This window comes from Salmo salar, chromosome 11 (assembly GCF_965601325.2).
Source record: "Salmo salar chromosome 11, fSalSal1, whole genome shotgun sequence".
Classification (NCBI taxonomy): domain Eukaryota; kingdom Metazoa; phylum Chordata; class Actinopteri; order Salmoniformes; family Salmonidae; genus Salmo; species Salmo salar.
Window position 1 is genome coordinate 98,908,540 of NC_138301.1, and position 14,679 is coordinate 98,923,218.

At 42.2% G+C, this 14,679-nt stretch overlaps 2 protein-coding genes across 3 annotated transcripts; both read right to left on the reverse strand.

Moving 5' to 3' along the window:
• Positions 1 to 12: 12 nt before the first annotated feature.
• On the reverse strand, positions 13 to 9,142 carry LOC106563251 (histone-lysine N-methyltransferase SMYD1). Of its 2 annotated transcripts, XM_014128668.3 has the most exons (10): positions 8,897 to 9,140; positions 4,192 to 4,368; positions 3,773 to 3,980; positions 3,414 to 3,544; positions 3,296 to 3,334; positions 1,922 to 2,117; positions 1,115 to 1,207; positions 852 to 1,015; positions 578 to 746; positions 13 to 429 (listed from the first exon to the last, which is right to left on the reverse strand). In XM_014128668.3, exons 1-10 carry the CDS (start codon positions 9,028 to 9,030, stop codon positions 208 to 210), a joined length of 1,533 nt encoding a protein of 510 aa, XP_013984143.2. In that variant the 5' UTR covers positions 9,031 to 9,140; the 3' UTR covers positions 13 to 207. The 2 variants fall into 2 exon arrangements, with proteins under 2 accessions (XP_013984143.2, XP_045545951.2); XM_045689995.2 differs by lacking the exon at positions 3,296 to 3,334 and having other exon boundaries at positions 8,897 to 9,142.
• Positions 9,143 to 10,663: 1,521 nt separating this feature from the next.
• spr (sepiapterin reductase) lies at positions 10,664 to 14,163 on the reverse strand. The gene is made up of 3 exons (NM_001140274.1): positions 13,662 to 14,163; positions 13,061 to 13,351; positions 10,664 to 12,274 (listed from the first exon to the last, which is right to left on the reverse strand). Exons 1-3 carry the CDS (start codon positions 14,005 to 14,007, stop codon positions 12,084 to 12,086), a joined length of 828 nt encoding a protein of 275 aa, NP_001133746.1. The 5' UTR covers positions 14,008 to 14,163; the 3' UTR covers positions 10,664 to 12,083.
• Positions 14,164 to 14,679: the final 516 nt, after the last annotated feature.

Below are 14,679 nucleotides of genomic sequence, written 5' to 3' on the forward strand. Positions count from 1 at the left end.
CTTAAGCACATGGTTGGTACACTGATTCAATGTTTACTAGCATGAAGGTGGGAGCAATAATGATTTCACAGGTACTTTGAGCCTTACAGATGAAGATGAGGCCTCATATTGTAGTTCATACAGATGGCAATCTCAATGTTAAAAGCACGAACTTCACTACTTACTTAACAGAATATCTAGCTGTTGCAAAACTTGTGTAACCCACTTTCAATGTGAGAACAGTGATACTTTTGGGTAGATTTGGTGACTACTCTCATACCCTTGAAATGCAGTGTCTAAAAATGCTTGTGGCTGAGGGCCTTTGTTGTCATCAACACTGATTGCTTCAGCCATGGGCTTGTTCTGCAGGGCAGCCTCTCTCATGCTGTTGTAGACATGCTCATTCTGCTTGAAAATCCTCAGCTCCATCTCAGTCTGCATACGCATTGACTAGGAAACAAAGTCAGGGGTCAAAAGTCTGGTAGCGATTGAGGTAACACTACCTGACATTCTACACATTTCTTTTTAATTTAACATTGTGCTCTACTGAACAGGGCTGCCTTTAATTCCAAAAGTTAAATGACAAGGTATTTGGTACCTCAAGGTCCTTGGTAATGGCGTGGTTGGGTCCGTGGGTGACCATGAGGATGGCGTAGGCCTTGCAGATCATTTCATGGCCAACCTTGATGAGCCCTGCGTGCCAGTGGGTCACACCAGCACGCATGGTGGCCATGCCCAAATGGGCATTATTGGGGTGGTACAACTTCCTGCTCAGGGGATAAAGATTAGGTAAGGCTAAGTGAAATCACATTCCTTTCAATGATAGACATGCTAATCTTATGGGCACATTGGTCCCCTTTCCTGTCACTCACATGTAGCCCTCCACCAGTCTGCCTGCATATTCTGCAGCCTCTGAGAAGAACTGCAGGTAGGACAGTGCCTCACTGGCTGTACTCAGCATACGCAGGTGGTACAGGTGTGTATTACCCAACACAGGCTCCTGTTTGTCTAGACACTCACGACACAGCTTCACAACCTTTGGCGGGTAAAATAGAGTGAGTTATATGGGCAAGAGAAAGGTGGTTATTTATCAAGCTCCAATGCCGTTCCTAATGGTAAAGGATGGGCTTGTTACCTCGTGGAAGTCACCAGCAGTGCGAGCTGCCTCAACCTTGGCCAAGCACTCCAAACTGAACTCCTGTACCTCCTTTACCAGCTCATCAGAGGGCTGAGAGAATAGTTTGAACAAGTGTTAGTGTAGAACTATTTAGGGAACATGCACAGCCCCACATTCACAAACTATCATTGACAGTAAAATAAAGCTCATGACAAATGCACTACAAGTGACATCCACAACTCTGTTTCATTGAAGGACATGTTGCTTAACGTGTTGGTCCAGTAAGTAGTGACGCACCTGGTGACCTAATCGGCAATTTGCTCCAAGTCAATGCCTATACATGGATATATAACGTATATCCATGTCGTTGACCCGTGTCTAAAGACATGGCCATGTGCTGAGGGAGTTAGTCATAGGATTTAGCAATGTCTCAGACAATCAATTGGAATTCAGCATCAGGTGACCAAATCACAGATAACCAGAATAACTTGATTTATCAACTGCTACATGTATTTTGTTTTATGGTCTCAGCTGATGTTTAGAGTGGGGATCATGCGAGGCACGATTAAGTTGAGGGGAAGCATGGAACTAGACTCAACTGAATAGTAACTAGGCTGAAGTGTTTAAGGCCCCTGGGCCCTCAGAGGTATGATAATTTTAAAAGGTGCTTCTGATGCATCAGCTGAGAGGTACCCATCTGCATGCTAGAGTTACGTGCCCAACGTGAGTCTGGGTATGGCAGGGTCCAGGGACCCAGAACCCCATTGTTTGGAATGGAAGGAATTGACACCAACCCTGTCCTTAACCCGCCACTACTTTCCCCACCTTGTTTCCGTCGGTCTCCTTGGCAGCCATCTTTAGGTCATCCTTGAGGTGCTCACTGCAGCTTTTACATGTACAGTCAAAGTGGTACTGATGCTTCAGGGCGCGCTGGCGGTCTGTTGACACATTCAGGAAGTCCACGTAGCCCACCGTCAGCTCCTCGTTCTCAGCAATCTTACTCAATGCACGCAGCTCGATCCTGGGGGAGCAGGGCGGCATGGTTAGCCCTGGGCTTTAGTGTACCGGCTGCTCTAGGTTCAGCTCTAAATGTCACATGCTGGGCCATAGAACAGGCCCTAGAGAAGTTGATAAGCGGGATGCTGTAGTGTGATGTCATGGGAGTAACCATAGCGGAGGGTAAAGGGGTAGTGTAGCCCCTAGGAGGTCTTTGGACCTTTATGGCACAGGTGGTAGTGTGCTTTCCCTGTTAGGGTAGGGCTGTGACTGAGTTCAAGCCATCCTACAAATGTTCCATCTCAATTGCTACGATAGCAAAAGTGCAGGAAAGCTATTGCATTGACATAGTTTGCCAGGTACCTGGCAGCATTTTGGGTCTATGAGATAGGAAACTGTGAAACCTTCATTTGCCAGTCAGCAAACATAAACATCACTGATTGGATAGTCCTGGCTGCTCAAAGTTCAGAGAAGGTTATATTGATCGTTCAGAGTTCAATAACTTCTTGGACTGTTGGCTCCTGATGAGCAATAAATGAAGCTTTAGAGAAACATCAACAGCTAGCTTGCAGAGACAGTGGGGGTTTCCATTTCCCTCAACTTGAAGAAACATTCTATCAAAGCAGTTGGGGATTTTGCACTGACAGATGACCAAAAACACATCTCAGGTCATCACCACAATGCAGGCAGTCTAAAAGTAAAAAAAAAAAAAAAAAAGCATTCTTGTTATGATGGGATGTTTTGAAGTAATATTAAGGTAGATGACTGTTTGATTTCAGTCTCTCACAATAGACACTCAACAAAGCCCCAAGCAGGACAGCAATTCAGTCCTACTGGGAGCTAAACAAACCATGCTCTACGTTTTAGTTAGACAGACCCAATTTGTTGAGTTTCATAATATTTAGTTTTTCCCTCCTAGGGGTTAAATTTGAGACTTATGATAATTACTCTTTTGATCTTGTTCACTGAGCAAAATAGTCCTGTAGGCTACTGCTAAAGAAAAAAATGAGAAATATATGGAAAATCACATCAATGTCAAGGTTAGATTAGAATGCCTGAGTGTAATTTGGTACAGTTCTGTTTTTACTTCCTCACTATCATCCAGTGATAGAGGTTTATAACAGGTGTTAAAGAGATCTTTGAGGATCGGATGTTCAAGGTTCAAAGGTTAGACGTTAGCTCAAAGCAGGCAGGCAGACCCACCTCCTTTTAGAGTGGTAGGCTGTGTTCAGAGCTGACTGACTGGAAGAGAAGATGGCAGTCATAAAGTTTACAAATCACATAAATCTCACTCTTTATCTTTCTCTCTCGGGATACATACTTGCCATGGTTCAGGATGACAGTACAGTTGGGCCAGCAGTCATGGTTGACCAGACACAGGTTAGGGAACAGACCCACTCCCACTGCCTGCAGACCCCTCTGGTCACTCAGAGTAAAGCCATTACACTTGATCTACAGATGGATGGAGTGAGGGAGAGGGACAGATGGAATGCCAGAAACGAAGTGAAGAGAGAGAGAATGATAGAGGGAGAGACCAAGGTTAATGATGACAATACTTCACAGTACATAGAGTAAAATAACACATACTATAGTCATAATAGATTAACCAGTGATCTTGTATGTACTGTGCCAAAGTTTGAGAGAACTGGATGGTAAGATGACTAACTCAGTGATACGTACTATGCCAAAGATGTGTGAGATGTACTCCTTGCCATGCCTGGTTTTGGGACAGTAGTCCAGGAAGTTTTGTATGTCGATCTTGAGCTCTTTGAAGTCATCAGCGAGCATGTCGGCCACGTGGTCCTCCAGCTGGTCCACAGAAGTCAGTTGGCCGTCCGACACGATGCCTGTGTCCTTCTGTATGCGCCACAGCACACGGGCACTAAGACTGGAGAGGAACAGGGAGATTTACCATTAATTAGCATTATAGGGTTATATCAACTTGCCAAGGCATTGACAACAACCCACCCTGGTATTTCTTCCACTTACCCTTTCCCTCCATTCTCCTCCTACTCCCTTTTCCTTTTCCACCTCCTCTCTTCTTTAACTCTCTCTTTCTCCTCTCCCTCCCTTCACCCTCTCCCTCCTTGCCTCCTTACCGTACATTCTCATTAGGGGCCTTTTCGTACTTCTTGATGGCGGCACACTCCTGCTTGTGCTCATCCCAGCATGCAGTCTGGCAGGTTCGGTCACAGTAGTGGGCGAATTTACACTGGGCGCAGCGGTGCAGGTTGGACTGGTGACGGAAGCAGCTATGGCACACCTGCTGAGACAGACTGGGGGAAGGGTAAGGGAGGTCAAGGGTTAGAGGTCATGATTCCTTATGGGGTTGCCCAGCCCCCTGGCACTCTTGTAGTCAAACCCTGTTGCAGTCTCATGCTCCCTCCTATCCTTGTTACTTTACTTTAACTATCATATTCATATGGGCTAGATATGAACAAAGCAAGGCAATAACCAGTGGATGATATCATGGACTGATAATGGAGTGGATTTATTTAGCTAGCTATTTTCACTGTGGTGGGTCTCAAAGCCAGTGATTGTGTCCATTTGAAACTGGGGTTGATTAGATGGCCATGGTAGTGTGTGAAGCCAGCAGGTTGGAGAGGCAAATACCAGGGATATGTTGGTGTGCTGAAGAGTAGGCTTTTTAGGGATGAACGACGAGCTCTCATCAAACTGAGTGGGGAGCCATTTCTGTACCTTATCAGTAAAGAATAGGACCTGTTCTGTGTCAGCATTTAAATCTCTAAGTCGTTACTCCTTACCTCATCATATGTCCTCTTTCCTTTTTTTCTATAGGTCTTTCCTGGCTATCCTCTTGTTTCCCCTCACCCTTTTTCAGTGTCATCATACATATCCCAAAAATATTGGCTCGTATTACTTGTGATATATTTACGTAATGGGCTATTCTGAGATGACATTACAGAAACATGATGACATTCTCCACACACTTTCCACACGCCTCTCTCTCCTCTTCTCTCTCTCTCTCTCTCTCTCTCTAAAACTCTGTTTGTACTTCATCTGAGAATGTTTCCACTGTCATTCCATGTACTTGTCGAGCTCCACCTGCTGGTTTTATATATATATATATATATATATATTTATTTATATAATATAATTTATATAATTTATTTATATAATATAATTTATTTATTTATATAATATAATTTATTTATTTATATAATATAATTTATTTTATATATATAATATATTTTATTTATATAATATATTTTATTTATATATATAATATATTTTATTTATATAATATATTTTATTTATATATATAATATATTTTATTTATATATATAATATATTTTATTTATATATATAATATATTTTATTTATATAATATAATTTATTTATTTATATATATAATATATTTTATTTATTTATGTGGGGTTCGGTGGCTAAGCTATTAGCCTCATCCATAGCTGGGAGAACTTTAGCTATTTATGGTGAAAGGTCTTGGTCTACTAGTCATATGAGAACTAGCCTATATTTCTGTTGACTTATTATAAAGTAAGGCCCTTAATTGTTCAGTAAACAAACTGAGTACATGACTTACTCTACCCATGACGGTTGAACATCAAGCACACATCAAAATATTTAAACAATGTGGACAACAACAAAGTTACCTTAAAACAATGCGTACTGTAATTCTCTTTGTGATTGTGCCTGTAGTTTCATAGTTTTCAATTAAAACAGACCCCAGCTGCCTAGGGGCCCCCACTTTATATAGCCTATATATTGAATAAATTCCTAAAATTAAAAATGTATATGAAATACATATTTTCAATTGTTGGATAAACATAATCATAGCAACTGTCTGGTGAAAAATGTGCCCTTTGGGGGTGGGGTGGGGGCTCAAAATGTCCCCTCAACAACAATATTCTTAAAACGCCCATGTAGACAGACACCTGACTGGTCCCAGCTTTCACTCCCTCTGATGTGCCAACAAACCGGTACCCGAGATCCCATTTCTAAAGTAAAAAAATCACACTATACACAAGGCTAGACTTCCTAAAAAAATATATAATAATCTAGCAGCATTCAAACCTACTTTCTGAACATGCATGTTGTACACAACTTCATCGATCTCTGAACTTTGCCTTAAGGTGAAGGCCGGTGAGTACAGTATGTTTTTGTATATAAAAATAGAACATTTGTGGCACACATTCAATATTCCTGGATAAACATGTCCTACTGCTCTGGACATTACTGTGTAGGCTAGACCCTCTAGAACATTTTTTTTCCTAGGTCTGCAAAAAGTTTTAGCATAGGTCTAGAAATATGTGTAAGTGACACAGCAATGCCAAAAACATCATAATACTTAACAGCGGTTGCTTAAAATAAACTGCTACACCTTGAAGACAAGCTATGGGCTGTGTGTGTGTGTGTGTGTGTGTAAACAGTTTATCCCATGGGTGTCTGGGAGTGTGTCTAATAAGAAATAACTAGTTTGTTAATGCCTGCACTGATTGTTGGCATGCTGAAAAGCTTCAAGAACACATGTGATCTTCTTTTCTAAGAAATATGAAATGACTGCCTGTTGATCTTCCTTCTGCTTTCCTGAATTTTCCAATACCTGTCTGATACATTTCAATCACTTGAAAGCATATTTAATTCATATTTAAATTCAGCATTACCTGATTTGACATCTGTGTGTTATTTATAAGGCCAGATTCAAAAGAATCATAAAATAATTTGGACAGATTTGTTTCCGATACGCCTAAGGTCCTAAAATAGAAAACAAAATAGTGTGATGGTCAATGATAACCCTATTTTAAAACAAATGTGTTAATATTGGAGTAAATACAGTACCGAAATGCATGTTTTCAGTGGAATGCACTGTACTTCGACATTGTGAAGGTCTGCCACATCTCTCCTTTGAAAGTGAACTGAGTCATTGGATTATTATATTTTCTTTAAGCAGTTTGGCTCATTGACCAGGTCAGAGTTTGTTTGAAGTTGTTGAGTGGTATGGAGGTTTTTCGCAATAAGCTGTAGATGTATGTGTTCCAGAGTAGAAATCCACAGTAGCTACTGAGTTATCTGAATGTGTTGTATTTATATGGTATTGGCTTTTCATTCTTAGTAGATCGTGATGCATTTGGCTGTTAAAATTCATTTTTTCCCCTCAAATCCTAGCAAAGCCCCTGTACATCTGCTGTTTAGTAAGACGTGGTTGGGCAGGGGGGAAAGTATATGGCACTTTGGTGGTTGTAGATAAGCAACAAACAGGTATTACAATGATACACTGTATAATCTTGTTAAACCTCCATCTACTACTGTACAGTTGGATGGTCACTGAATAAGACCACACTTTCAGTTCAGTGCACTCTGTTTTTATGTGTATATGAGTGTGTGTGTCGTGAGGTCACGGTCTCTATATTTGCTGGAATGCTGGTCACAGATATGCCTGCTTATGCTGCACTCTTAGCGTTCAGGAATTGAGTCATAATTGCTAATATTTGCCAGGTCGCAGTTGTAAATGAGAACTTGTTCTCAACTAGCCTACCTGGTTAAATAAAGGTAAAATAAAAATTCCAAGCATTTTTAAGGCTGGAGCCAAATTAATAGGAAGAATATCACAAATGCATTCAAATCATTTCCGCCAGTCATTTTGTGCGGTTTTGTCAAAGCCCCTTCTAACGAGTCATGCGCGAAAACAAATTCAACGTGCCCCACTGGCTATATAAACCTGTGGGTGCAAAGTCAAACAGCCCGCCTGCTGGTTTCGCGGTGACCACATGGTCCTAAGGAACACAGGTGCTTTTTTATTTTTTTACAGCCTGCTATTTAACCATCAAAAGGTTCCGGGCTGGACCAAAAACATTGCCAGTGACAGAACCTTGACAGTGAGTGAATCCTGCCTGGTAAGAACATAGGATTCTTTTTATGATCTAGTGTAACATATGTGGATGTGTGAAACTTACTCCTCGGCCGGCACCTGCGAATATCTAGCGTTTCGCGTGGCGCTGACTGGTAAGACGCTTCAGGAGGGCGGTCACGTGTGCTAGCAAGGCAGGGGTCCCGAGTTTGCGTCAGGTGTGGGCTGAATCGGATGAAGTGGTACTCTCTAAGCAAGCAGCGTGACGTCCTTTGCACTAGCTCCATGTTGATTTACAAAGCTTGGGCACCTACTACACTATACCCAACATTGAACCCAATGCTGAGGACCTCTCAAATCATACAAGTTAACACGATGAGCTGAACAATCCGCACTAATGCTAACGTTTTTCTGTGTGAAAAGCCACGATTTTGGGAAGAATAATGCTGAATCATGAATCTTGCACTCCTGGAGGCAAAGGACACACAGTATGACATCACTTTACTGTATATGAGTAGCACATTACTGAAAGTGTCAACAAACGCATTTGCAAGCATTTAAACAACAGGATGTGAAGTTTTGGACAAACTGAACTACCATTTATTTCAAGAATCTTTTGTTTGGTTGTAATATTAAACAGATATTAAAATTAATTACATTAATACTCGAACAGCAGGTAACCTTTTTAACCCAGCACCTGAGGAGTAACTATATGCTCATTCCACTAAGAGATACCAATACTATACATGGCCACCATGAATCAGGCCCTACCCGTCAAAGACATAGCAGAATGGATATTCTTTTTAATAAAAAGATCCACAATCTCAAATTGTTAAAGATATGCATTGATACAGGAACCATGTAGGTATCATTTGTGCATTCAATTTGGCTTTATTGCTGATAAATAATGGATGTGTGCATGCCACTGAGAGATTTTGCCATTATGACCCAAATCTCCATGCATTGGGCCCTACCTGTCGAAGACCACTGCAGCGAAGCTGGGCTCAGCGAACACTACCTCCCCAGCCCAAAGGTCTTTGGTGGTCCTAAGACCCCTGCCCTTCTCCCCAGCATCAAACACCTCTACGTTGTCCATATCCAGGTTCATTACCAAGTGGACAAGACTGGAACACCTCACAGATAGAGGTTAAAAAGAGAGGGAGGAGGAGTAGTGCTGGCTGGAGTGCGCTTCAAAAACGTTCAGCACCTGCCCTTCTCCTCAGCCTGACCCCGCCCTCCAAAAATAGACTGGCCTTCCTGGGACTGTACCATCTGTCTGTGTGTGTGTGTGTGTGTGGGGGGGGGGGGGGGGGGGGTGCTGTGGTAGTCTAGGGCCTTGAGAGTGGAAGTCCTGGGAAGGCTTACTCCATAGGAGGAAGAGTTGTATGGGTCTGCCTGGATGTCCTCCCCTTCTTTGGGGTTGGTTCAGGCCAGGCCCCAGTGGTATTTTGGTCTGGCAGCTGTGTCTGTCTGTCTGTGGAGGTAGGAGGCAACTGACTTGGAAGAGGCCTGATCAAACACTTCTCTCTGTTGCTTTTGTTTTCACTCTAGCTACCGTATCTGTCAGTACCACAGTCTGCAGTTTGCTCTTCTCTGCTTTGTCTCTGGCTCATTCACATTGGCTGTTCACACTTTCCTCTCATCCAGTGTCCCTTCCTCCCTTTTGTCAATATATTCATCTCAAGGACAGCAAGACTGTCATATATGAAGAATGGTCAATTGCAATTAAATACATTGTGCTGTAATTTGTAGTTATATAGGATAGCCCTATTTAATACCACACAATAAAACCTAATTGAAAGTCGTGATTTATAGAATGCTGTAATATCCTGTCTCAACAAACCAGGACTTGACAATGACAGATTTTGAATATATGCTGCATGGGTCATATTTTCCCTTTCACTTCACAGGGTGATTAATACTCTGAAAGAACACCACCTAAACAAAGCGAGGATGCTTCTGGGATTACACAGCCTTGTGAAGACAGACTGTTTACAGTGGGAGAGATGTGAGGGGAAGAGAAGTTAGAAAAGCAGTGGGGGGAGGAGAAGAGGATAGGATTCGTGTGCATGTAGCTCCTGGCAAATGTTCTTTGGAAGATGAAGATGGGAGAGACTTTAGACAGTGGCTCAGAGCATTTACCCTGTTTGTCCTGTTGTACTTAAAGGTCTGACTGGTCTGGTGCTGCAGAAACGAAACACTGATCAGCTGAGTAGGAAACTATGCAACACCATCTGTGAATATAAGATCATATACCACAAAGCATTTGAGTTCATAACAGCAGAATAACTGAATACTGTGATGTAAGCAGTCAAACGAGTATAATATTAGTTTCCACATAAAAATAAACTGCAGGAATTTTATTTTATATGATTTTCACTTTGCGGTTGAGCCGTTGTTGCTCTTGGATGTTTGCACTTCATAATAACAGCACTTACAGTTGACCGGGGCAGCTCTGGCAGGGCCAAAATTTTACGAACTGACTTGTTGGTTCCACGTTGAAAGTAACTGAGCTCTTCAGTACAGGACATTCTACTGCCAATGTTTGTCTATGGAGATTGCATGGCTGTGTGCTCGATTTTATACACCTGTCAGCAACGGGTATGGCTGAAATAGCCAAATCCACTCATTTCAAGGGGTGTCCACATACACTACATCTCCAAAAGTATCTGTATTCCTGACAGAGTGAAAAGGGAGTGGGTTACATTAATGGGTGTGTGGTTCAATACAAAAGGCCTTTAAAATGTCCCCAAAGTATTTTAAGCCAATACACAAATCAATCCATACAGTTACATGAGAATACAACAATTATAAGCAATATACAGTACTCAAACGCACACTCCATTTAACGAAAATGTCAACAGCGCATTTACAGTTCCCAACCACACTGAACACTAAAAAGTCCGCTCCAGCATAAAGCACTGGAGAGCGACAGACAGAGAGAGCGACAGAGACATAATGGTCTTGGCTGTTAACTTCCGGCTTGGAGTTGCACTCGTCTGCCTGTCTGTCCAATACACCGTTGGTTTGTCTGTCGCGCCAACCGAGAGCTCTCACACACAAACATTTACTTCCTCCTTCTTGATAGCTGGTGCGCTCTTAAAACCTCTTAAGGATCGGACCTCTTTTTTTCAACTTACGCCTAAAATGACATACCCAAATCGAACTGCCTGTAGCTCAGGCCCTGAAGCAAGGAAATGCATTTTCTTGGTACCATTTGAAAGTAAACACTTTGAAGTTTGTGGAAATGTGAAAGGAATGTAGGAGAACAACACATTAGATCTGGTAAAAGATAATACAGCAAAAAAAAATGTTGGTACCATATTTGAAATGCAAGAGAAAGGCCATATTGTATTATTAAAGCCCAGGTGCAATTTTGATTTTGGCCACTAAGATGGCAGCTATGTATGTGCAAAGTTTTAGACTGATCCAATGAACCATTAGAGTTTTGAAAAATAAATGGTTTCAAGACTGCCCAAATGTGCCTAATTTGTTTATTAATAACGTTTCATGTTCAAAACTACACTCTCCTCAAACAATCGTATGGTATTCTTTCACTGTAATAGCTGATGTAAACTGGACAGTGCAGTTAAATTAACAATGTAAGCTTTCTGCCAATATCAGATATGTCTATGTCCTGGGAAATGTTCTTGTTAATTACAACCTCATGCTAATCGCATTAGTCTACATTACCTCAACCGTCCCACAGGGAACCCACCAATCATGAAGAAGTTAAAGTGGTAGCGCACGGTGAAGGCTCTGCAGGATTTCACCACAACACTGAAACATATGCAATACCTCCATGAAATGCCACAAGTAGAGTGCTACAACTCTTAAAAAGCAAAGGCATTCATAAAAGTGCAGACAGGAAGAAAGCAATTATTTTCAGTAACTTCAGTAGGCCTATGGCTTTGGATGACGGAAACATCTTCAACCTTCCTTCTCTCCATGTTTCCTTCTGATTCGGTAAAAGGTTCACTTAATCCTTACCACCACAAAAACCAGTTTAGAATCAGATCTTATTAACCCAAAACCATCTTTGAAGCAAACTAACTAATCTGAACCAGTACCAGTTGTTCTGGCTATAAAAATTGTACCTACACCAGAAATATTCATCTCCAGTCTGAGCCCCACTGTGTCTTCTAGTCCCCCCCCCTCTCCCTACAGATCATAGAAATCAAGGTGTGCTCCGGAGGGGTAGTCATCCTCCAGCAGCACCTTCATTAGCTTAGCACAGGAGTCTTCACAGGTGAGTATCTGACCCTGGGAGAGCATGACTGAGAAGGACTTCCTCACGCCTGGGTCTGCAGTGCAGTCCCTGGCCTCCACCAGCATGTCTGTCTCCAGGGGACCTAGAGAAACACAGAGAGACAGGATCTAGTTTGGTCACAAGTCACGGGATGGTCATGTAAGAAATGACAAAAATTGCAATATCGTGAGAATGTGTAAAGTCATAATCCGTTTCAAGGGTAAATTTCAGCTGAATTGAAATTGACCCCATGGCCTGACCGTAACATAGCTAGGTTCATAGGTCAAAGACATCCGTAATAAGTCCATTCAGTGCTCTATTTCAAAATCAGTAGTCTTACTACCTAGGGATTAATTTCATCTCCAATGCCAGGTTGAATTAGTCTGGCTAACGCCAAACTCTGGAAGTCCTCCTGACTTCAGAGTCTGAAATGGCTATGATGTTCTCGGCACAATGCATCAAATGAAGGGGGCTGTGCTTTTACTGGTTGACTATCCTCTGTCTTTCTCACTCAAACACCCACAAGCAGCCACACACAGCCCCAGGGCACCACCCCCTTCCATTAAAATGGTTGGATTTTCAAATCCCAAAAATTTGAGGGGAAAAAAACATTTCAGGAAACCAATCAAATATGTCGCACAATTTCTGAGCGCATATGGCATTAACAAACAGCCTCCAGACCAGTGTGGTCACAGCTCACTCTGCGCTGTAAGTCACGTGGGTCGTGTCAGCCAGGCTAAGGTTGAATGGCTCTTGACAGACACATGAACGATGACCAAGTCAATTTCATATGCTTTTTAAAAATGTTATAACTGGAATAAAGGTAATTCAGGAGTGTGTACCTGAGGTGTATTGTTTTATTTATCAGGAGTTTAAAGCCTAAAGCTACCTGGGGAATAGTTGAGTACGCGGAGGTCCGACTCCTCCTCTGCCAGCACACGGAACATCATTGCTCGGGCTGCCTTGCCTGTGCAGTACAGCACCCAGGAGGGGAGGGGCTGCAGAGCACACAGCGAGCTCACGTTGACAACACAGCGCCGCAGCCCCTGTCGTCGTGGAAACACCTGCAGCAGGCCGGCTGTCAGGCTGAGGGCGGAGCTTACGTTGAGTGACAGGTAGGAGTCCACCTCGTCCATGTTGGTGAAACTCTGGGCATAGCGCGACACGTCTCCCAGAGAGGCTGGAGGGGGAGGGGAGCAGGGGGAAGGAATGGGAAAATGTCAGATTACACAACGGTTGAATTATATAATTGAATTGCAGTGTGTGGACTCGGCTGTATAGTCCGACTATATTGTAACTTTTGGGAGATTTGATGAGCACAATCAAATACTAATTTATTTATTAATCAAATCTAATAGTATCTAAAGATGTAAAAATCCTGAGACCTAATTTGAAAATCTATAAACTGAACACTTTTTTTGTTAGATAATTGTCATAGTTAGTAGACGTATGGAAGTCAGTAACCTGTTACAGGCGGATGAATAATTTACCAGCATTGTTTATCAGTATAAAATGGTCAATATCCTCGGAGGAAAACTCTTTCGCCGCCCTGACGACACTTTCCACCCCTTCTTTCATTCCCAGGTCTACGACAACACAACGAGTTACCAACCCTGCCCTGCCCGCATCCGACGAAGCCAAATTTTCCTGGAGTTCCCGTAATTTCTCATCGGAACGAGCCGCCAAAACAAGCACCGACCTCGGTTTGAGCAACAGTGAAATCTCTTTCGCTATGGTTCGGCCAAATCCTTTGGACGCCCCGGTGATGATGCACAGCGCTCTCCCTAGGTCCTTCGCGTCTGGTAAAATTACGTTGGAGGTAACATTGGCCTGCATTTTGTTGAAATGGGAGCGGAGATGTACAGCTTCTACTTATAAAGGCTGGCAGAGTTTTGTAAAGAACCGTTTCAAATAAATGTTTCAAATCGATTAGATTGAGGAACGGATATGGATGCCAAAAAATAAACATGAAGAATGAGCACGCCTCTTATCCCGCCCACTTTATGGTGTTCAAACAGATTCGCGATTTAGTTTGTAAAATTAATAAGCAAATGTTTTATTATATGCCTAGATGTGGGCTGTGCAGGCTAAAATGTGTTTTTATCAATGATGTATCATATTGTAGCGATATCCGCGCTTATAAACTGGGGTCGCTACATTATTTAAGGAAATGAAAAATGAAAATATAAGATAAGACAACCGAGGTAAAGACAGTTTCAAGTTGGATATTCGACGGATATTCGCGCTTTCAAACCTCAATAGCCACTTGAGCCACAGACTCCAAATAAGTGTCACGATGTTGGAAACATTGCGCACAACATTGCACAGGTCTTATTTTCACGATTTGGACATTAATTCGCTTTCCAAAGCTAATAAACATGTGGAAATGTGAGCAGCATTTTGTATTCCTAGTTGAATTAGTTAGGGAGCGTAAACAAAGAACACACATTTTTTTTACATTCAAATTTCAATAGCTCCTTGGTCATGTGACCTGGGGACTTCAAACAA